Below are 22546 nucleotides of genomic sequence, written 5' to 3'. Positions count from 1 at the left end.
TTACTCGTTAACGACAAGTCTTTTCGTTTACTTGTAAACAAAAAAGGCACAATTCGCCACTCGTTAAGCGTAACATTTCTGTCAAAAAATATTGTTCATTAAGAAAAAATAATCTGACAAAAAAATCTTGAGAATTTGAAATCTCTACCTTTTCTGTTTTACCATCAGTCGTGGAGTCATCAGGATTCCGATTGAGAGCACGAAATTCTTCACATTACTCCCTCTCTCCACCAATTCACATTGTTCACGGACACTTTACGCGCATTTTTCCCCACTTCCCTCCGAGACATAGGCAATAGGTAAACAATCTTTGAGTGTCATTTCATAAAATCCTCTATTTCCCCAATTTCTCAATGTTTTTTTCAGTCCATGTGTAAAAAAAAGTTTTTTGCCGCTGAATGTGGAATCATCAAGACTGTGTCGAACATTTATGTGATTTTTTTCACTTCCTGACTCACTGATGTGACTCATCTATTGCGTTGGAGGATCTCTGATTTTTTTTATTACTGAAGTACATTCTTCAGGTGTGAGAATGTACCAGAGGAGTTTGGATTTTTATTTTAGACAAACTAAAAGTTCAGGGAACAGTGATGTGAAACCGAAGGTTGAGGTTACACCCACCCCGAGGAGAATTGTCTCTGTCGCCTCGAGAAAGGTTTGTTTTATTTTTTATTGAGGCCATTTTATTTTTATCTCAATTTTTTTTTTCGCTAATGAAAAATTTTCAATAACAAAAATCGTAAGCTGTTTGTCCTCTATTAAACACCCTTTCTTAGATGAGTTATGAACTTGGGGCGGAGCGAAGGGCGTCATGGAATAATTAAAAGACCCATTTTGCCCCACACAATAACCAAACATTTGTTATTTTTATTATTTCGATAGGAAAAAAAATTTTCTTATTTTTCTTACATAAAAATAAAAAGTAGAAAAACCACTGAGACTAAAAAATCTTTTGAATTTGTTAGAAAATTATATTTTATTTTTATTGAACTTTCTATTAGGTCTTGACTCATGCTACTAAAAAATTCCGCAGAATATTTGCGCATTCTTTGAATAGAAATCCAAAATTAATTTACAATTGTACTTAAATTTTTCTTTTCTTTCGTTTCTCACAGGAAAAATCTTTTCAAACAGCGTTATGAATCCTAAAATTTACATTGATGAAATCACAAACAATTTTGTTTGACTTTGTTTCGAACTCCCAAGGAGCTTTTCATAAAGGGAATATTTATTTCAGAAACAATTTTTATAAAAACCAAATTAAAACAAACTAGTCACGCTATTGTTGCATCTATTTCGTAGTGTATTTATTGAAAGTTATATTTCGACGAATTTCCACCAAAATATAAATAAGTAATTAAAAATAAAAAAAAAATTTTTAAAATCTTAATCGTCTATAAGGTATAAAGTGGTTTTGAATAGAAACCTTCAATGAAAAATATTCTGAAAAAACAACTCTTCTTTCTATACAACAACTCTTCTTTTCTATATGATTTATTCCATTGACATATGTTATACGGAAATTCCTCGGCTGAAATTTTCGGCTGAAGTTTTTTTATTAAATTTCCTCGGCTGAAGTTTTTTGATTAAATTTTATAATGAAGAGAAAAATAGAGTCGGAAACTTGAGAAAATTCACGTCGACGAATTCCTACAGAAAAAGGCTTAATGCAGAAACTTTTATAGAAATTTGAATTCCAACTGATTTTTCCCATAAAATAGTCTCTATTGGAAATTTTCTGTAAAAAAGGCATTGAAGCTGCCTAATTTTTCAATAGAATCGGCCAAAACTAATAGAATCTTCTATTGATTAGGTTTTTCTATGAAATCTCACCAATAACTCCTTTAATTTTTTTCCTCTCAGGCACCAGGAACATCCTAAAAAAACCATTCCAATAAAGCCCATATTCTCAAGAAATTTCTTATTTTTTCTGCATAAACATAAAATGTTGCAAAACCTTTGAGAAAATTCTACTGCATTTCTATTGAAAATTCTATTAGATTTTGACTGATACTACAAAATAATTCCGCAGTATTCGTGCGTATTCTTTACACAGATTTCAATGGAAAATATTCGGAAGTAATACCACTAGTGCTTCCAAATAATCGGATATTTTCCAATAGCTTCGTTGCTTAGGAACGATTGTGTCAAAATTTGCAGGTTTAATTTTTTCTGCAAAATTTGACACACTCCATTTATACATAGGATACATTTACACAGTCATACATTTACGAACCACTTTTTTGTTTATCTGTCACACAGAATATTAAACGTGAAATGCGTTGAACGATGAGAAACATTTGAAAAGTTACTAGTGAATTTCCGTCGGAAATTTTTTAGAAATTTCCGAAATAAAACTGTTTGGCACCCTCAAATACTGCACTCTGACTGGCTGAAATCCGAGTGAGAAAAATAATCTATGAAAAAGCAACAGAATTCTACTTTTTTATGCAACTTATTCTATTGAGATATTTTCTACAGAAATTCATCACCTGAAATTTTTCAAGTTATTTTGTTCAAATTTTCAAATGAAGAGAAGAGAAAGACAGAAATAGAGAAACTTGAAAGAAGAGATCGCGAAACTTGTATAGAAATCTGAATTCCAACTAATTGTTCTCACGAAATAGTTTCTATTGCAAATTTTTTATTAAAAAAAGCATCAAAGCTACGTAATTTTTCAACAGAATCGGCCAAAACTAATAGCATTTTCTGTTGACGAGGTTTTCCTATGAAATCTCATCAGTAACTCCTTTGATTTTTTCCCCTCAGGAACCAGGAAAACCCTCAGAGACTACTCCAATGAAGCCCATATTCTCTCAAATCACCCCAATGAAGTTGAATCATCCAAAAGACTGCATCGTAATCCTAGACAATTCAAACGAGGATCCGCCCCTAGTTGCTCCCGCGACCCCCTCCCAGGAGCCATCCACCTCATCCAACCCCTCAAGACCCCCCAGAAGTTCCTCAAAAAGCACTGAAACTCCCAAAAAAATTTCAAAAACCCCCAAACCCTCCAGACCCCTCAGCACCCTCCGACCCGCCCTCTCCCAATGCCCAAAATACTTCATCTCCCTCGACGATTCCGACGAAGATGAGCCATCCTCCATCCTCGCAACCCCCCAAAAACCCGCGGAGAAATCCCTGGCCGCCAAGCACCCCTCCCCGAAGCGTGCCTTAAACTTTACCTCCTGCCACAGCCCCTCAAAACGCCAGAGGATCAACGAAATAATGTCCCAACAACTGACAAAAGAGAACACCTTCCAAGGATACGCCTTGACAACCACCACTAGCATCATGGAGAGCCTAAACCCCTCCCAGGTGCTGACCCTTGAGGTCGCCAAGGAGATGAGTTTCTCTAATAAGTCGGAAAGCGTCATAAAAGAGCAGCTGATGCTGTCTGAGGACGAGTGGGACCCTGACGAAGTGGAGAGCTCAGCCCAGCCTCTACTGTCTCCAACAGCTCCAGCAAAATCTCCACCAAAGACTTACCTCAGGATTCTTCCCCCTGAAACGATTAACAGAAAGTTTGACTCGCACCAAAACACCCAGAAGAATTCTCAGGAGATCGATGATCAGATGGCCAGAAAGACTGACAAGAAGCTCCACAAGGTGATGGAGAGTGAAGAGAACATTGGAATTGATGGTCTGGGGGACTTGGAGACAGCTGTCTCCATGAGCTGTCCTCAGACCCCTAGAAAAGGGTTGAATCCAACAGCTTTGAGAACACCTGAGAGAAGTCTGAAGATGGGCCTATCCGCCCAAAAGGATAGAGCCTCTCAGAGTCTTTTGAAGAACTTGGGGACTCCTTCCAAGAGGTCTCCCTCGACCTTCTCACCGACTAAAATGTCCCCGACCAAGAGGCACTACCGCCCCAGGAAGATTTTCAAAGAGAGCCCCAACCTTCAGACTGTTGTTGAGCATCTGAATCTAGCTAGGCAGGGAGCAATTCCTATGAATGAGTTTGATCTGGAGGAGATTTACAGAAAGGGAGAATTCAAGTTCCAGTGGTGGAGGATAGACACGAGTGCTGCAGAGCAGTACGACTTGAATGATGTTGTCGTTCCGACGAATAAGCACTCTGAGAGACTGCTGGAGATGATCTCCTGGGTTTTCTCTGAACCAGCGAATTGCGGGTATTTTGACGAGGGGGAGAGGGACTTGGTCTTCAGGATGATGAGTTTGGGGCAAGAGGAACAGGCGCTGCTGGCCATCATGCTGAAGAGGGAGATCAGGTGGTTCAGGGTGAAAAAGCAGAAGTATGAGAAACACTTTGATGGGAATATGGAGAATTCGTTGATGAGACTGGCTGAGAAGGGGTTCTTTGATAGCGGTGAGTGAACTTTTTATTCAGAATTTCGGTGGCACGGCTTTTCAACTAGGCGACATTTTAACTACGACATTTCGACTGAAATTTTCAACTACAACATATCAACTAGTTTTGGTGAAATTACCATATTTTTAGGAATTTGCCGAAATTTTTTTAATTTCCATTTTTTTTATTCTTTGCTTTTCAACAGACAACGTAATGCAACTCAATTCAATCACTGAACTAATACATTAATGATTAATATCGTACAAAAATTCAATTTATTTTTTCTGTTGATGAATCTGAGACTAGCGAAAGATTTGGTTCAGGTGAATCCAAGGGTGTTTAACCCTCTGACTTGCAATCTTATCCCAATACCTGTGGGCGCCGAACGTTCCACGTGGAAGAGGATGAGTAGCGAGCGCGGGAACCGTGCCGTAGCACTAAGTGCACGTTTGAATACATGAGTGCCAAATATACAAATTTTTCAAATTTATCGGTAGATAGGATGAAAGAAATGTAAGGAAGAAAATAAGCATTTCGAAATAAGACATTTCATTGCTGTCAATCTCCAAATCATGAACAGGACCTCGATTTTCAACAAATGGTTGCACTGGATAATTCTCAATATTTCTCAATATTTTTTGGTCTTCAAATGAAGACCATTTCCGTTCTAGTTTTTCATCAATTTTTTTTTTCTTCGCTGAAAAATGATCTGAATTGATTTCACAATTTGAAGGTATCTTTCTTTATTTCACGTATATACCAGGGCTTCCACAGACGCTTTTCAATAAAGTTTCATTCTTTATTCTTTTTTTAGCTAGTGACTCTTTATCATTGACTTTTTTTCTTTTTTTATCTTTCATTATTTGTTGACTATCTATCAAAGCATGTTTTACATATCACGCGAGAATACGCATAGGGCCCCGATAGCTTTGCAATACTTACAACGGCCCTGACGCGACAGGCGTGAGGGAATAGTCACGTGACCATTTCTCTCTAACACATTGCGCTGTGATTGGCGGCCATCACACCGACACGCTTTCGTAAAGTTTGCGGGTCAGAGGATTAAATAGTTTAAAGTGTACACAAATTTGTAAGCACCCGACTAAAATTTGGTCACACAATTGTTTGACTCTTACACCCTCAAAAATCCCCTAAATTGTCTTTTCCCCTGGCGAAGATTCCCCTAGATTCAGCTTCATTACGATGAAGTGAGGATGGCGATCTCCACAGTGATCATCCCTCACCCCTTGCTTTCTCTCCCCAACAGATTGGGAAAACGTAGACATCGAGGTAATTTTCAACCTCCTCCAAGTAGACGAACTAAAAGAGCTCTGTAAACGCATGAAGCTGAATCATAACGCAGCGAAACCAAAGATGATCGCATCGTTGAAGCAACTCCTCCGTCAGAAAACAAGTCACTTCAGCACTACCTCCCCCCGAGAGGTCCTAAAATCTCGATTACTGTCGGTAGCCGGTCCAATTCTAAAACTGTCCGATAGCTTCCTCTCCCTGATCCATCGAATTCTCGTCCTCTACTACCCTAATCACAATCCAGAGGACAAGCTATCCGACATCTTCTACCTATTCTCCGAGGTCCACTACGGTAACAAGACCTTCCCCTCAACTGAGATAATTCGTCTTCCCCTTTTCAAAAATCGTCAGGCTTTGATTGATTACGTAGAGGCGAAACTCGTGTGGACGGAGATGACTCAAATCATGAATGACAAGAATAAAGGGGCTTACCACTGGGAGACGGCTAGGGCATTTGGGACCAAGGCTTACGATAAGTTGAAGAAATTGGTTGATGAAAGGTTGGTACAGTCATACCAACAGCAATCGTCTTCTGAACATCAAAAACAGTCTTCTGACCGTGACAAGCTGCCTTCCCACATTGGCCGTTTCACATCCACGTACATCTGGTCCAAAATCTTAATCCTAAGTATCGAAGCCTTCAAGAAGCTCAAACCCGATGGTTGCTTTCTCGCCGAAACTTATCTAGAATTTCTTCTCAATAACCGTGACAAGATTCCCGTCAACTACGGCAAGCTCTACAAAGAACTGACGATGATTGAGATGAGTCACTTGAAGAATCTCGAACGGTCAGCTGAATTAACCCTAGAAGCCTTATCAGCCACTTCATCGATCATCGACCAAGCGGAGATGATGGAGAGAGCGAGAAAGCTGTCAGGCAGAATCAAAGGCATCTCCTTGATCACGAAGAACAGACTCAAAGACATTATAGCTGAGAAGGAGGAGGAATTTCTCTGTCTGCCGAAGGAGGAGCAGATCGAAGTGACGAAGATGGACAGGGAGGGCTGCTGGGGGAAGAGTCTCTGGCAGTTGGACATGGGGGATGAGGAAAAGGGGTATGGAAACGTTGAAGATGTCGCTCTGAGTCATTACGCGAATATTGGGTATCCAAAGGGAATTCATTGCGAGGGAGCACTTCCGGTCACTCTCTTCGCTTGTCTCTTCTGGAAGGAGATCTACGAACTTCCTGTGCCTGGTGCCTTCGTCTCGCCATTCCAAAGTGCACCTTTGGACTTGTTTGGGTCGAAGTTCTACGAAAATCGGAGGGAGAATTTGGAGAGAAAATTCGCGGAGCTCGAGGGACTCGAGGACTTTGAGACTGTTTGGGTGAACATGACGGAGGTTTATCAGGAGTTTTCGACGCTGGAGTCGATCATCTGTCGGGTGGTGGGTGATGCCCAACTTTTTTACGAGATTATCAAGTCTTTGGGGAAAAATGGGGTACTGGGGATTTGTAAGAGGATTATTCTCGGGGGCTATGTCAATTGGAGATCAGGGTTTCCTGATTTGTTTGTTTGGAATGAGAAAACCGGCAAGTGTAAGGTTGTTGAGGTTAAGGGACCTGGTGACACTCTGTCGGTCAAACAGAAACTATGGATGAAGTATTTGGAGGAAATCGGGGCGAGAGTGGAGGTTTGTCTTGTTAAAGCTAAACAACAATGTTGAGAAATTCACTGATTTTGGTTTGAGGTTACGGGGAAGATCATATTTCATTTTTGTTTTTTTAAGGGCTTCAGTCCTTCAAGGCCATCTTTTCTTCATTTTTTTTATGGAAGACAGCATGTTTGTGGCATGTGCTTTCATTTCATAGTTTGAATGTTAGAGATTGAATATTTAATAATAAGTTAATTGGAAGCTGTGAAAGTCGCTACTTCAGTAGCAGCCTGTGATTTTCATCAGAAATATAGATACTCAGAAGAATAAATAACTATGAAGGAAAAAATTTTTATCGAATCATTTTTTACCGAAAAAGTGGAAGTGGAGTCTACTGTGAAATTAATTAAAATTATTTTCATGAACTTGATGTAATACTTCATACGACTGTCTTGACAAAATAAATAGTTATTTTAAGTAATAAAATTAGTTTTGAATTCCTCCCGTGTCATTTTCCTTCCTATTTTTGGCTGAAATGTACATGAATTCAATGTATGAAAAATGGGAAAAATCGCCGGAAGTCGGGTTTGAATGCATTTACGGGAATTTTACTGATAAAATTTATTAGAAGAGTATATTAATAAAAAAAAAAACAATCATGTGTTAAAATACGTGATAATTCACTGATTCATTTACTCATTTGGGATTCGTTTTCGTTGTTTAATTCAATAACTTCTACAATCAAAATGTCATTATTGCCAACACTTGGCGTGACCCAACCCCAAATAAATCCAAGCGTAAATATTTAAAAATTTGTTTACTAATAATCAGAAAAGCTCAATTTTTGAAAAGCAGGCAAACATGCTCAATTATTCAAAGATCATTAAAACGCCATAAAAACCCCCGACTGATGTGAAGTCTTTCAGTATAATTACCAGAGTGTAAATGTAAAGCACTAGTTATAACAAGGGAACACAGGTAGTAAAGGAAATATTCCAAAATTATTGCTTAAATCGTCGATTTAATCTGCCAAATGCCATCTCAAGAGAATTCATCAATGCTGTTCCACCGAGAAACATTTCTATTCTTGAGATACATCGGCGTATGGAAACCCCAAAATTTACCAAAATGGAAGTCCATTCTCTATAACATCTATTCAACAGTAACAGTAACACTGATAATGACATTCTGTCTCTCTCAATTTTCGGGAATCATCTTATCGAAAAGTGCAAATGTGAAAGCGTTAATGCAGAATATGTTCTTGGCCCTCACGACAATGTGTATCTGTTTGAAAATCATTAACTTGTTCTGCTGTCGTTCGAAATTAATAAATATTTTGGAAATGTTGACGACACATCCGTTTGAATGCCAGAGCTCTGAAGAATATTCAATTTGTTACAAATTCAGCAGACGAGTACGGTAATATACCAACATTATAGACGAAAAAATTTCGTAGCTCATCTGCACGTTTTTTTTCAACAGAATGTTCAATGGAAAATATTCTATAGAAATTCCTCGACTGAAATTTTCCAAATTTTTTGTTTGGTTTTTTTTTAATCGAAAGGGGAGAACAATAGAGTGGAAAAATTAGTTAAGTTCAGTTTATTACTTTGTTTAGAAACAATATCTTGTACAAAGGTGAGAGCAGTTGGCATTCTGTGAACGAGTTAGTCCGTGGAACAGTATAAGTCACGAACCGTATCGGTGTGGAAAGAGTAGGGATCCCTTATAGTATATTGTGTTACTGGTGTGTAAAGATTTACGGACCTTGTGAAGAAAAATGATGTTCGTCACTCGGGCGAAAGCAACTTTTCTGACTCGTGTGATTGCATTTTTCGGCTTCGCCTCGGCCTGCAACCCTCACACTCATCAGAAATAGTACATTACATGCCCGAGCCTTGGAAAACAGATCACCGTCCCCCACGTGCAAGATTGCCTTCCGAGCCGAAGGCGAGCCCTTATTTTCTTAACAAGCAGGCGCCTCTCATTATCAAATAAAGGGCACTCCGTGTAAATATGAGTGAATTGATCAATGACGATTGCCAGACAACCCGTACAGGACGATTCTTTGCTCACGTCGAGGAATTCCGATAGGAAATGACTTAGTAGAAGAAGTTGTATAGAAAGATCAATAGAAATCCAATAGAACCGTTTATCGAATTCGCTAGGTTTTCCTACGAAATTTTTTCGTGCGTGTTAAGATATCATTTTTGTATCTGATCATGATTAATTTCAGATGCCTTTCGATCCTATCCATCGCATACATTGTAATAGCACCACTGTATTTTGCGATTGAAGAAGTATTGGGAAATCTGGCCAAGAGAACTTTGCCCTTTAGCGGCTGGTTCCCGTACGATTACTCCAGTCCATCAGTCTGGTGGTGTATCTCACTGTATCTAGCAATCAGCCTGTACCTCGAAGCTGTCTTCAACATAGTATACAATGCCCTCTTCTTCGAATTGATGATGCGAATAGTGGCGCAGGTGAAAATATTGAAGCATCGACTTCAAGTGATGATGACAGATTTAGGAAACGCTATGAGCGAGAATTCGGCTGAAAAACACTTGCTACTGGAACGTCATTTGTTCCGTGATTGCGTTGAATATCACGTCGTCATTCTCAGGTTAAAATGCGACACCAATCCTGTCATCTGGTGTCCACGTTCATTTGAAATCAGCGAAGCGGTAAAACTGTTCAAGTCGATTTTAACAATTGGTCAGTTTTCAATGACTATCTCGGAATCTAAGGCTGACAGCAAAATTTTTGCTATGACCGAGGGGCTATTCACAGGCGTAATCGTCATGTCACTCGCTGATGTTATCAATTGTAATCCCAGTGAAATCAATGTAATCATTGTAATCACATGATTACCATATTTGTAATCAAGTTTTGGTAATCAAGTGGTCATCACTGTAATCATTTGTAATCAGTGTAATCTTTCGTAGTTGCTCCTAGTGAGACCGTGAATTTTGTTTTTGAATTTTCGAGCGCGTCATTTCTACCAATGGTACTTCTTAGAGATCCCTGGATCAATTTTTCTTGGAATCCCAGATGTTTCTGATTCAGAACCTTGCGTAGCCAATGCGTTTTCCACATAGCATTTGTCCGTGGAAAATTCATTCAACAGAGTTAAAATTTCTTCTTATTCTGGAGAACCAACGACTGAATTATCTCTGAATTATCTGCTGGTAAGTTTCATTCTCCATCAGTGGTAGATATTCAGTAAATTTATTTTGCTGATAGCACTTATAAATGCCCAAATTTTATGATGGAGTGATGGAGACTGCATTGCTCCGTTCTAACCCCCGCCCCTCCTCCATTTCTTTGCAGGTTCTCATAATTAATTATTCCATCAATTCATACTTAATGAGAGGCCATTTTTTGTGATTTCAATGATTACAGATGTTTGGTAATCACAGAATGTAATCGACGAAATCATTTGTAACCATGTAATCACATTCTGTGCTCTTGGTAGTCACGGTTATCACATAGGCAATGGTAATCAGTGTAATCAGTCCCGTAATCCTGAGTAATGAATTACATTTTGTAATCGCGGTGTCGCTCAATTCGCCTGTGAATAGCCTCTCGGTTATGACCTTGTTCCATGTTCAGGTTCTGAAATTAGGGTGGATATGGGAGGAGTTGGTGCAGGAAAGGCCGGAAGTGATTTAACACTGTTCTGTAAAAAATGTCATCATTTATTGGTGGGGTAGAACCACTTCGTTCACTCTATATACAATACATATATACACTTGCTTGGAACTGTTTGTTGAATATCTCAATTATTTAACTGAAGTTAATTCACAAATGAATCACTGTTGGGTTTCTCGAATAGCTATCTCGCTAATGTACTGAATATTTCATTTACTAACAAGAACTGGTGATGTACAGAACCCTAGAAAGTTGAATATTGAAAGAAAATACACGGAGAGAAATATTCAAGAAAAATTACGGAACATTTCACGTAATCCGCAAGCGAGAATCGTTTTCAGTGAATTTCTATAGGAATATAAGAGAAAAAATCTGAAACGTTCAGTAAATTTTCGGGTCCGTCACCGAAAAAATACGAAAAAGTCACGTAATTTTTCTGGAAGTTGTAAAATCTAACAGAAACTTCAAGACTTATTATGCCTCAGAATATGAAAATTCTTGGATGTTTAAGAATTTTTACGAAAAGTTCCGGAAAAATTACGGAACGTGTTGTTAAAATCTCCCCCTCACGGTGACTCATGGCTAGCTGTGAGGCGTCGGATGGATGAGTAATTTTTACGGAACAGATCGTAGAATTTACATGACGATTGACACTTTTTATTGAATTTTACTTCGCTCCCAGATTACGTTTCGAAACGTAATTTTTACGTCTTTTTTCTGGTAATTTTTATTGAATATTTCTCTCCGTGTATACTGCTTTGAACGCTACTTGATCATTTCTGATACACTACTTGAACAGTTGAAAAGCTATTCTTCTTCCGGTTGAAGAAACTGTACTGAACGTCTTTTCCGCGTGTCTCGCTGACTTCTGACCGTTGACCCAAAGGGTCACGGAGGTGTTCGGCGATGGCGAGTTGATCGACCGCTGACTGCTGGAATTTTAGCTTCATTTCAAACAACCCTGTTTTATAGCCATCAGTTCGCCCTAGAAAATCATCAATACGAAAATTTTGCCATCTCCCTCGAAAACTTAAGTCGACTTGAATCGTGTTAACGCTTCACTACAGAAATATGTGATCTCCATCTGTGATGCTTGTACAATTTCAGAATGGCTAAGGACATAAACTCCATATTTGCAACCATAATGATGATCCAGTACTTGATAACTTCACTGGTTTTATCGTCAACTGTTTATCTCATGTCTGAAACCATGCTAGCCTCCCGAGATTTTCTCAAACTCACCGTTTACTTCTTGTCCATGTTTCAGCAGATATTCATGCTTTGTTACGCTGGACATTGTACGTATTTGGAGGTAATCGCAATGAATTACTACATTTATTTTCTACATGAATTCCCAAGTTTCTGATTTTTGTCGATTGACGAAACAGAACGAGGAAAAATTTTGAGCTGCTCAGTTATCTTTTCTTTGGTAATAACCGATATTATTCTTGTAGTTTGATAGTATTGGTGATGTTTTGTACACTTGCAATTGGATGACACTCAGTGAAAACAGTAAGCAATCAATGAAGTTGTTGCTGGTTAATGCTAAGAAACCCTTTGTTTTCGATTGCGGTGGTCTGCTGAAGTTGGATATGGAGGCATTCAAAAATGTGGGTATACATAACATAACGAATAACGCCAACAGTTACTAATGATTATCTTTTTCAGACACTCATGTTTGCGTATTCCATCTACAATATTTTTTAGAGAAACATTAGGACGAAAATTAAGGATTCGTGCAATAAAGAATGTTCATGTCTTTCATGTAACAATCACTGTAATTATGGCATATGATACAAGAAAATATTGTGAGCATTAGATAAATGTGCTGTATTAGCTATTCAGAAAAAATAAAATTTTCAAAGTTTCATAGTTTATCCTATTCTGACCCAGATTTTCTCAGCGCCAAATAGTAGCTGCAGGAATATGTTAAGATCGTGATCATCCCTGTAAAAATGAAAACACATTAGTGAGGGAGTATTTTTTTTATCAAAAGCTTGTTAGTAGAGAAAAGATACTTACCGACAGGCACCCGGTCACGCAGTCGGCCAAATCTCGATAGTTATTGCCATTATTGCGCTTCACTCCGCTTCGTTGAGTGCCTGGGGTAATTGAATTTAAGTCATGTTTTAGTTACGGTTATTGAATACCATTGGTTAATTATTATTCTGGTGTATGGTTATATCCTCTATCTATCGTAAAGACAATCACCACATGAATTAATTGTTATGACAAGTTTGAATGGTTTTAATATATTATCTTGTGGCTTTTTTGTGGATATGAGGATCGTATTACTTAGTAGCTTTCCCTAATTTTTGGGATGGAGTTGTCGTGGGGTGATGTGGTTTGGCATGAGCTGTTTGGGATGAATTCACCGAGAACTGATAACATGATGGTACTTACGTTCTTCAATTTCCACTTGGCCGTTATTATTTCTGCGGACAATGTAGCCTGGTGGAAAGCAATTCAAGTTAAATTGAAGTACAATATTGTTAACTGAGGGATGATTCATCCGTGATGGCATCTCCCGCAGTGAACTGTATGACATCGATTCGATAAAAATTAACGGAAATCATAGAGGTAATACTTACGTTTCACGACTCCATTTCTATTTTGATTGGCGTTACTCCCCCTCCATCCGAGGACTGATAAAGAACATTCAATTAAATTAAGTTGACGTTTTAATTATTAATTATAATTGTAACTATTCCTATAAAGAGTAACCCAAAACTCCTGTCTTCGGTTTGAGGCGTTGAAAGGTGGTAAAAGTCTGAGCCTAAAGGTTCTCATCTACTTGTTATCATCAATTAATCACAACTTTTCAACTGAGACCCGGAATCAAAAGCAGAAAAGGAAGTTTCCACTCAGAATTTCATCCAGTAAAAATTATTTGACACCCGTAGGTGATGAGCAAAAAATCAATCAATCTGATAAATACGATCGATATTCAAAAAATGTTCAAATGCACACTTAAATAGTGACTTGAAAATTGGAAAATTTCGTGTTCAGCGATTGAATCAGGGCTCGAGAACAATAAGACTCCCCTTCCGTTTCACTCCCCTGTGATCTACAGACAAAACACCTTAAAAGGCGGTAAAATTCGGAGCCGAAAGGTTCTCTTCTGCTTGCTATCAACAGAAGAAAATGAAGTTTTCACTCAGAATTTCACTGTTTCTCATGGCCTTCCACGAAGAACGGAAGTATTGGAGTATATTTGAATGTTATCAACGGTTGAGTAACTCATTCATGATGACAAATCACTTTGTCCCTCCAAGTCTTCAATGATCAATCATTCTCCTAGTGTCAGTTATCAATTAGAATTGCTCATATGGTTGTATTACAATATTGTTAACTGAGGGATGATTCATCCGTGATGGCACCTTCCTCAGTAAACTGTATGACATAGATTCGACCAAAATAAACTGAAATCATAGAGATAATACTTACGATCCCCGAATATATTTCCACTTTGATCGCCGTTAGTCGGCTCATATCGGATGACTGATAACAAAAATCATTCAATTCAATTAAGTTGAGGTTTTAATTATTAATCATTATTGTAACTATTCCTATAAAGAGTAATCCGAAAATGCCGTCTTCCATTTGAGGCGTTGACAGACGGTGAAGTTCTGAGTCGAAAGGTTTTATTCTACTTCACGCACGAAAAATTTTAATAGGAAAACCTATCGAATTCGTTAGCAAATTCTATTGAATTTCTATCAAAATTTCTATTAGTTTTTGGCTGATTCTATTGACATGTTCAGTAGAAAACATTTAATGTTTATTTTTTATTTATTTTATCTTATTGTTTCGGATAGACTCAACAGCCAAATGGCCAATGACAGGGTCACTACATAACATATATACATATGAATCAAAAATAAAATATAGCGGACGAATTATGTGTAATCAACAGGGTGTTATGGCGAAAATGAGTAACAAAACTTGGAACTATACATTAGTGTCTGAAACATAATGCCTTGTACTTAATAGATCTTTGTACACTTTCGATGCAATGACAGTTATATTATCCGTATAGCCATCAATGTCGGTATCAGAACTAACTAGATCGTTAACAGCATTTGTCAGTCTATAAAGCGGCGAGTGCAAACTTAAATTCCAGGGAGGGTAGAGGGACATAGAATAATGCACGTGATCTGGAATGTAAGAGCGGGACTCTCAACATTAAACTTATCCCTAGTCTGATCACCTGACGGGAAAATGTGACTTTAGTCACCTTCGCGGGAGAGTGCCGCCACGTTAGTTGGGCTCCAGCGTTGCCGAATCCACTCTACACTTCCCGGGCGCGTTTAGCGAGTTCCCAGCAACGTCGCGCAACAGGCAATTTTATTTAACACGGGAAAAAATTGTTCACCTGTTGGAAATAATTTTTTTTCTCCCAGAATTAAGGATACAATATTGAAAAAAAAATACTAAATTCTTCCAGGTACTTCAATTGACGAATTCAATTTTTCTCAAATTTTTCCGGTCAACCAGTCGATGGCAAGGTGAATAAAACGACGTGTTGCGGCAATTCCCTCACATGGTGACCAGTCTAGGGTTAAATTTAATAGAAAAAGTCAATAGAATTCGATTTTTCTATATAACTGATTCTTTTCATATATTTTCTATAGAATTTGCTCGACCCAGATTTTCCAAGTTTTTTTCATTCTATTTTTATTTTCTTCTCATCAAGAAAATCAAACGAAAAAACTTAGAAAATTTGAGCCGAGGAAATTCTACAGAAAATATCTGAATAGAATAAGTGTATAGAAAAATTGAATTCTATTGAATTTTTCTACTGAATATTTTCTATTGAACATTTCAATAGAATCGGCCAGAAACTAATAGAACAGTTTAATAGAAATTCAATAGAATTTTCTAACCAATTCGATAGGGTTTTCTATTAATTTTTTTCGTCCGTGTTGTTATTGTCAATTAATCACAACTTTTCAATTCAGACTTGGAATCAAAAATAGAAAAGGAAGTTTCCACTCAGAATTTTACTCTTTCTCACCGCCTTTTACTGAGGACGGAAATATTGGGGCGTATTTGAATATTATCAACGGTTGAGTAACTTATTCATAATGACAAATCACTCTGCCCCTCTAAGTATTCAGAGATCAATTGGTCTCCTAGTTTCGGTTATTAATTATAATTGCCAATATCGTTGTATTGCAATATTGTTAACTGAGAGATGATTCATCCGCGATGGCACTCACTCAGTGAACTTTATGAAATAGATTTGACCAAAATGAGTGGAAATCATAGAGATGATACTTACATTTCACGACTCCATTTCCACCTTGATTGCTGTTAGTCCCGCTCGATCGGAGGACTGATAAACAAAAATTCAGTTCAATTAATTTGCCGTTTTAATTATTAATTATGATCGTAACTATTCCTACAAAGAGTAATCCAAAACTCCCGTCTTCCGCTTGAGGCGTTAAAAGGCGGTAAAATTCTGATCCGAAAGGTTCTCTTCTACTTGTTATCATGAATCAATCACAACTTTTCAACTGAGACACGGAATGAAAAATAGACAAGAAAGTTTCCACTCCGAATTTCATGCTTTCTCACCATCTTCCACGAAGGATGAAAGTATTGGAGTGTATTTGAATATTATCGACGGTCGAGTGACTTATTTATGATACACTGTTAGAAAATTACTCTTGAAATTTCAAGTGAAAAAGTTTGAAATTTTTAACAATAACAAAGCTACATAAATTTTCTGTATATTTCTTCATTGATGAATCTGTTAATTTCTTGAATATTCAAATAATTCTCGATTCCCAGGGCCATACGGCATTGAAAAACTGAAAATTTTAACAATTCAGGGAATAACTTTTCGGAATTCTCAATCGATTGAAAATTGAATTGTATGTGTTCAATTCAGTAGCGAAGCGGTAAACCGGGTTAAGTCGATTTTTACTATTGGCTAGTTTTTAACGAATATCTCGGAATCTAAAAGATTTTTGTCATGACCTTTTTTGTAGAGCCAATAGAGCGTTATAAAAAAAGTCGTGAGAAAAATTTTGCTATCTCTCTTAGATTCCGAGATATTCAGCAAAAACTGGCTAATAGTCAAAATCGACTTAACTCAGTTTACCGCTTCACTACTGAATTCAAGCTTTCATTGAAAAATTAATGATTGTTTAAAATGAAAAACCCAATTTTCTTGAATTTCCAAGATAAGTGAGAAATTTAGTGAACGATTTCATTTGAAATTGAATTCAACCTCACAACATCGAAAATTTAGCTGGGGCTGTCACTGAAATTTCAAAAAATTTCTAACAATATAGTAAATCACTCTGTCCCTCCAAGTCTTCAATGATCAATCTCTCTCCTAGTTTTCGTTATTAATTATAATTGCGAATAATGTCGTATTACAAATGTTGTTAACTGAGCCTCCCTCAGTGAATTGTATGAAATAGATTTGACCACAATGAACGGAAATCATATAAAATACTTACGTTGTCCCAATATATTTCCACTTTGTTCGGTGTCAGTCTGCACATACTGGACGTCTGATGAAAAACCATTGAATTTAATTAAGTTGACGTTTTAATTATTAATTATGATTATAACTATTCTTATAAAGAGTAATCCAAAACTGCCGTCTTTCGTTTGAGGTGTTGAAAGGCGGTAAAATTCTGATCCGAAAGGTTCTCTTCTACTTGTTATCATCAATGAATCACAACCTTTCAACTGAGACCCGGAATGAAAAATAGACAAGGAAGTTTCCACGCAGAATTTCGTTCTTTTTCACCACCTTCCACGAAGGGCAGAAGTATTTGGGTGTATTTAAATATTATCAACGGTTGAGTAACTTATTCATGCTGGCAAATCACTGTAATTATAATTGCGAATATGATTGCATTGCAATAGCGTTAACTGAGGGATAATTCATCCGTGACTGCACTTCCCTCAGTGAACTGTATGAAATACACCCAAAAAAATATACTGATTCAAGTCACCGTCGGCTTGATTCAAGTCGAGTGACTCGGGCTCTATTAATCCGAATTTCGGACCTGAATAAGCAGAAAAGTGGATTATTTCAAGAAGACGTCGATTTTTCGGCTTCATTCAAGTCGGCTTTCGGCTTGATTCAAATCGATTTTTTGGTTTGATTCAAGTTGATTTTTCGGCTTGATTCAAGTCGACTTTCGATTTGATCCAAGTCGAGTGACTCGGACTCTATTAAACCGAATTTCAGATCTGATATAAGCAGAAAAGTTGATTATTTCAAGAAGACGTCGATTTTGCGGTTTCATTCAAATCGATTTTTTTAGCTTGATTGGAGTCGATTTTTTGGGTTAATTCAAGGTGATTCTAGGGAGTTATATATGAGGCGGTCGAAAAATCGACTTGAATCAAACCAAAGTCTACCTGAATCAAGTCGAAAAATCGACTTGAATCAAACAAATGTGCCGGTTTGCATCTTTCCGAGTCAGACTTGATTCATGCTGTCGATTCGAAATAATTCAATTCCCAGCATAATTCAGTCCGACTTGATTCAAACCGAATTTTCGATTTGATTCAGGACGTTTTTTTTGGGTGTAGACTAAACGAAAATGAACGGAAATCATACAGATAATACTTACGTTTCACGAGTCCACGTCCACGTTGACCGCCGAGAATCTCCCAAGATTGGGCGGCTGATAAAAAACCATTAAATTAAATTAACCTGACGTTTTAATTATTAATTATAATTGTAACTATTTCTATAAAAACTAACCCACAACTCCCGTTTTCCATTTGAGGCGTCGAAAGGTGGTAAAATTCTGAGCCGAAACGCTCTCTTCAACTTATTATCATTAAGTAATCACAACTTCTCAACTGAGACTCGAAATCAAATAGAAAAGGAAGTTTCCACTTAGAATTTTGCCCTTTCTTACCGCCTTCCAAGACGGACGTATTGGGGCGTATTTGAATATTATCAACGGTTGAAAAACTTATTCATAATGGCAACTCACGCGTTGTGTATAAGTATCGAATGGCGAAGTTGTCTCCGCTCCTGAGGTTGTTTAGAAACGGGCATGCGCAGGTTGGCAGCACATGTCCGTCCGAAACATCGCAGATGCATGTTCCGTAATCGCTGAATACTAGAGACCAATATGGAGAAGTTAATGTAAATGAGGAATTATTGACTATTAACCCTCAATCACACGCTCAACGAGCGCGGCGTCACCCATTTTCGTTTTTTTGTATTTTAGCGGGTTTCTCGACGCTTAAAAATTGTGAAAAAATTAGAGTTCCTAGTTCAATCCTCTTACTAAACGTTTTTGTTTAGCTAAAAAAAAGAAACATCGAACGGACAGAAAAGCGGCGCTACGCCGTCCGTTGCGGGTGAATCCCTGCCGACCGCTCGAGCGGACACCGTTGCGACAGTGTTGCTACACTCACTGCCACGCTTGAAATGCGCGCATAGTAGTAAGCGCCACCGTGGCAACAGCGCGCTCGGTTTAACCCAGCGGCGCTGCGTTGACCGTACGACGGATGACGGCTGGCGGGCGAACACGAGTGATCGAGGGTAAATTGTTCTTTACGGGCATGGGTGCTGCCGCACGTAACCTTTCACTTGACGTGTATTTTTATACAAGGATGCTCTCCAATGTAATTCTTAGGTATCAACATTATTACATTTTGTTAGTTAGAAAGACAGATTTTTTAAATTATTAATTTATTTTATTTTGAAGTGGTTTAAAACGTTGGAATAATAAAGAAGCCTCTATCGGTAAAATCTGGTAAAATATTCAATTGTTCCGTTAATTGAGGGGGGGGGGGTCCGTAATTAACTTATTCATGATGGCAAAGCACTCTGTCTCTCTAAATCTTCAATGATCAATCGGACTCCTAGTTTTGGTTATTAATTATAGTAGCGAATATGATTGTATGCAATATTGTTAACTGAGGGATGATTCATCCGTGATGGAACGTCCCTCAGTGAACTGTACGAGATACATTCGACGAAAATGAACGGAAATCATAGAGGTAATACTTACATTGCGCGACTCCATTTGTGTTTTGAACGCTGTTAGTCCCGCTTGATCGAAGGACTGATAAAAAAACCATTGAATTCAATTACGTTGACGCTTTAATTATTAATTATTATTTATCATTGTAACAATTCCTATAAAGAGTAACCCAAAACTCCCGCCTTCCATTTGAGGCGTTGAAAGGCAGTAACGTTCTGAGCCAAAAGGTTCTCTTCTACTTGTTATCATCAATTAATTGCAACTTTTCAACTGAAACCCGAAATCAAAAATTGAAAAGGAAGTTTTCGCTCAGAATTTCACTCTTTCTCGCCGTCTTCCACGAAAGACGGAAGTATCAAAGAGAATCAACAACCCTGTTTCGAAATTCAAAATTTGACACTCCTCTTTGAAACGTAAGTTTCTGAGGTTGTATTTTTCAAATATATATTTTCAATAAAAATGAGATTTTAAAAAATTATTGAAAATTTGTTTTTTGCGGAATAAAAAAAACCTCAATTTTTTAAATAACCGATGTTTCTTCCAGAGAAATCGATTCACAACATCGATGTTTTTAAAAACATCACCCATCCCTAACCAAAATGAGCGAAAATCATGGAGATAATACTTACACACGACGATTGTATCGCCATTGTTGCTGTCGTTACTGTCGTTACTGTCCCAAGCTCGAACGACTGATAAAAAAATCATTTCATTCAATTCAGTTGGCGTTCCAATTATTATCGTAACAATTTTTATAAAGAGTAATCCAAAACTCCCCTCTTCCATTTGAGGCGTTGAAAGACAATAAAATTCTGAGCCGAAAGGTTCCCTTCTACTTGTTATCATCAATAAATCCCAACTTTTCAACTGCTACTCGGAATCAAAAATAGAAAAGAAAGTTTCCACTCAGAATTTCACCCTTCTTCACCCCCTTCCACGAATGGCGGAAGTTTTGGGGTGCATTTGAATATTGTCATCGCTTGAATAGCTTATTCATGATTGCAACTTACTCCGTCCGCGGTAGGTTCCAACGGTCAATTCGTCTCCTACATTCAACAAGTTTTTTGAAGAGGGGCATTTACAGTATGCAATCACATTTCCGACTCCAGGATTGCAGATACACCGTTTGTCAGCAGAAATGGCTGTGCAAACAAGATGCATATTTTGACATTTTTCGAAATTTCATGGAAAATATTATTATCATTATCGTTATTACTAGGGAGCTACGTCCCCTCCTCGCTCCGCTCGTCAACCCCCCTATGACCCACAATTGACCCCCATGATCCTTATTCCGACTCTTGTGACCCTTAATTTGACCCTCGTGACCCTTAATTATTTTTTATTACTAAACTTTCATCACCACAAGTCGATTTGGATTTTTATAATAGAGAGGTATATAGAGACCCTTGTGACCCATATTTGAGCCCTTAATCTGACCCTCATTATAACCCTCGTGACCCTGATTTTGACCCTGGTGACCCTTGGTTTTTGACCCTTATGTGGACTTACTCTGGATGTTACTCTGATCCTGACGTTTGGGAAACGAATTTCTCCGAAAATGAGCAAAATTTAATTTCCCAAGTCAAATCGACATTTCGATTTATTAATCAACGTAATGTATGACTGCTCTATTTAAATATCGTCAATAGTGAACTCACCCGTGATGGCGACTGCGAAAACGATGACTTGGTACCACATTTTCGAATTTGTTGAATATATTTCTGCTCAATTGTTAGTCTGACGGAAGCTTATAATCAAGTGACGACTTGTCCGCCAAAAATACGCCAGTAAATACCTGCAGCCTCCCTTTGTTCACGTGAGGCGACCAATCAGAAGCTGTACGTGTTGGAATTAGAGTGAGATTATTTGAAAAATGCGTAGGATAGATAGTGCAGTTCAACGCATGGAAGGAAAATGATGATTTTTGTGCGGTCGAGTATCTGTATGAAATACCTCGAGGTACCCCTATCTTTGCAACTTTGTCGCTTCCAGTACACGGGGAGCAAAGTTGGATAAAAATTAGCAGAGATTAGCCCAAATACTATTTTCACTATTAATCACTATTAACGTGTAAATATTTTTCATTATATTATGAATGCATAGTGAGAAATTTGTATTTTTAGAATACCGTATCAATGAGTAATACTTAAAAATAAAGAAATATTATTCAACTAATCAGGAATTACATTTGAATCTTTTAGAGTAATCATTCAATTAGTAATGAAAATCTGAATATTTCCATTATTCGTGACGAATGTCATCGTATTTTTTGATTTTCCATTATCCACTACTATTATAGTGCTCTAATAGTGACGACTTGTCCGCCAAAAATACGCCATTAAATACCTGCCCCTTATGACATATTTTATCTTTGACTACTATTATAGTGCTCTAATAGTAGTGGATAATGGAAAATAAAAAAAATAATAATGAATTCACTTGAATAATTGGTTGCGTTTCATTATTCATGACAAACGAAATCGGTATGTTCTACATTTTCTATTGATATAATAATTAAAATGAATTTTGCACCATTATTGATTGAAAAATTATTTGCTTCATTTTTTATTTTCATATCGACTCGTGTTTTTAGTCTTCCGAAGAAATAAAGCAAACGTGACATTTTATCGGTATCTGGAACGTTTTGTTTAGTTGTTACAACTTTATGAATTCCGTATGTATCAGCATTCGCATGTGTTTT

At 37.5% G+C, this 22546-nt stretch overlaps 3 protein-coding genes across 4 annotated transcripts; 2 read left to right on the top strand and 1 right to left on the bottom strand.

The window, feature by feature from the left end:
• Window positions 1-247: 247 nt before the first annotated feature.
• Window positions 248-7667, top strand: LOC107040373 (fanconi-associated nuclease 1). 2 transcript variants are annotated; one of them, XM_015260446.1, is made up of 4 exons: window positions 248-299; window positions 367-655; window positions 2770-4330; window positions 5580-7667. In XM_015260446.1, the coding sequence occupies exons 2-4, from the start codon at window positions 533-535 to the stop codon at window positions 7286-7288; spliced, it is 3393 nt and encodes a 1130-aa protein (XP_015115932.1). In that variant the 5' UTR covers window positions 248-299; window positions 367-532; the 3' UTR covers window positions 7289-7667. The 2 variants fall into 2 exon arrangements, with proteins under 2 accessions (XP_015115932.1, XP_015115933.1); XM_015260447.1 differs by lacking the exon at window positions 248-299 and having other exon boundaries at window positions 606-655; window positions 3198-4330.
• A 582-nt stretch (window positions 7668-8249) lies between these two features.
• Window positions 8250-12809, top strand: LOC107040299 (odorant receptor 33a). The gene is made up of 5 exons (XM_029126248.1): window positions 8250-8635; window positions 9453-9839; window positions 11975-12179; window positions 12322-12477; window positions 12536-12809. The coding sequence occupies exons 1-5, from the start codon at window positions 8250-8252 to the stop codon at window positions 12572-12574; spliced, it is 1173 nt and encodes a 390-aa protein (XP_028982081.1). The 3' UTR covers window positions 12575-12809.
• LOC107040312 lies at window positions 12627-21624 on the bottom strand. The gene is made up of 13 exons (XM_015260347.1): window positions 21504-21624; window positions 20856-20987; window positions 20475-20537; window positions 19873-19926; window positions 18844-18972; window positions 18472-18525; window positions 17341-17394; window positions 16152-16205; window positions 14315-14368; window positions 13459-13512; window positions 13271-13318; window positions 12890-12969; window positions 12627-12814 (listed from the first exon to the last, which is right to left on the bottom strand). The coding sequence occupies exons 1-13, from the start codon at window positions 21541-21543 to the stop codon at window positions 12809-12811; spliced, it is 822 nt and encodes a 273-aa protein (XP_015115833.1). The 5' UTR covers window positions 21544-21624; the 3' UTR covers window positions 12627-12808.
• Between the last annotated feature and the right edge of the window lie 922 nt (window positions 21625-22546).

This window comes from Diachasma alloeum, unplaced genomic scaffold, assembly GCF_001412515.2.
Source record: "Diachasma alloeum isolate Michigan unplaced genomic scaffold, Dall2.0 Dall_scaffold_00327, whole genome shotgun sequence".
NCBI lineage: Eukaryota > Metazoa > Arthropoda > Insecta > Hymenoptera > Braconidae > Diachasma > Diachasma alloeum.
The sequence above is the reverse complement of the archived record's forward strand: the minus strand, read 5'-3'. Positions and strand labels throughout refer to the sequence as shown.

Coding starts and splice junctions, on each gene's coding strand:
- LOC107040373 (XM_015260446.1), top strand. CDS start 533: ATGTACCAGAGGAGTTTGGATTTTTATTTTAGACAAACTAAAAGTTCA. Junction 656..2,769: donor TCTCTGTCGCCTCGAGAAAG/GTTTGTTTTATT, acceptor TTTTCCCCTCAG/GAACCAGGAAAACCCTCAGA. Junction 4,331..5,579: donor GAAGGGGTTCTTTGATAGCG/GTGAGTGAACTT, acceptor TCTCCCCAACAG/ATTGGGAAAACGTAGACATC.
- LOC107040312 (XM_015260347.1), bottom strand. CDS start 21,543: ATGTGGTACCAAGTCATCGTTTTCGCAGTCGCCATCACGG. Junction 13,513..14,314: donor TGGAAATATATTCGGGGATC/GTAAGTATTATC, acceptor GTTCTTTATCAG/TCCTCGGATGGAGGGGGAGT. Junction 12,970..13,270: donor CCAAGTGGAAATTGAAGAAC/GTAAGTACCATC, acceptor CAATTACCCCAG/GCACTCAACGAAGCGGAGTG.
- LOC107040299 (XM_029126248.1), top strand. CDS start 8,250: ATGCCATCTCAAGAGAATTCATCAATGCTGTTCCACCGAGAAACATTT. Junction 9,840..11,974: donor TATCACGTCGTCATTCTCAG/GTTAAAATGCGA, acceptor GTACAATTTCAG/AATGGCTAAGGACATAAACT. Junction 12,180..12,321: donor GACATTGTACGTATTTGGAG/GTAATCGCAATG, acceptor TTATTCTTGTAG/TTTGATAGTATTGGTGATGT.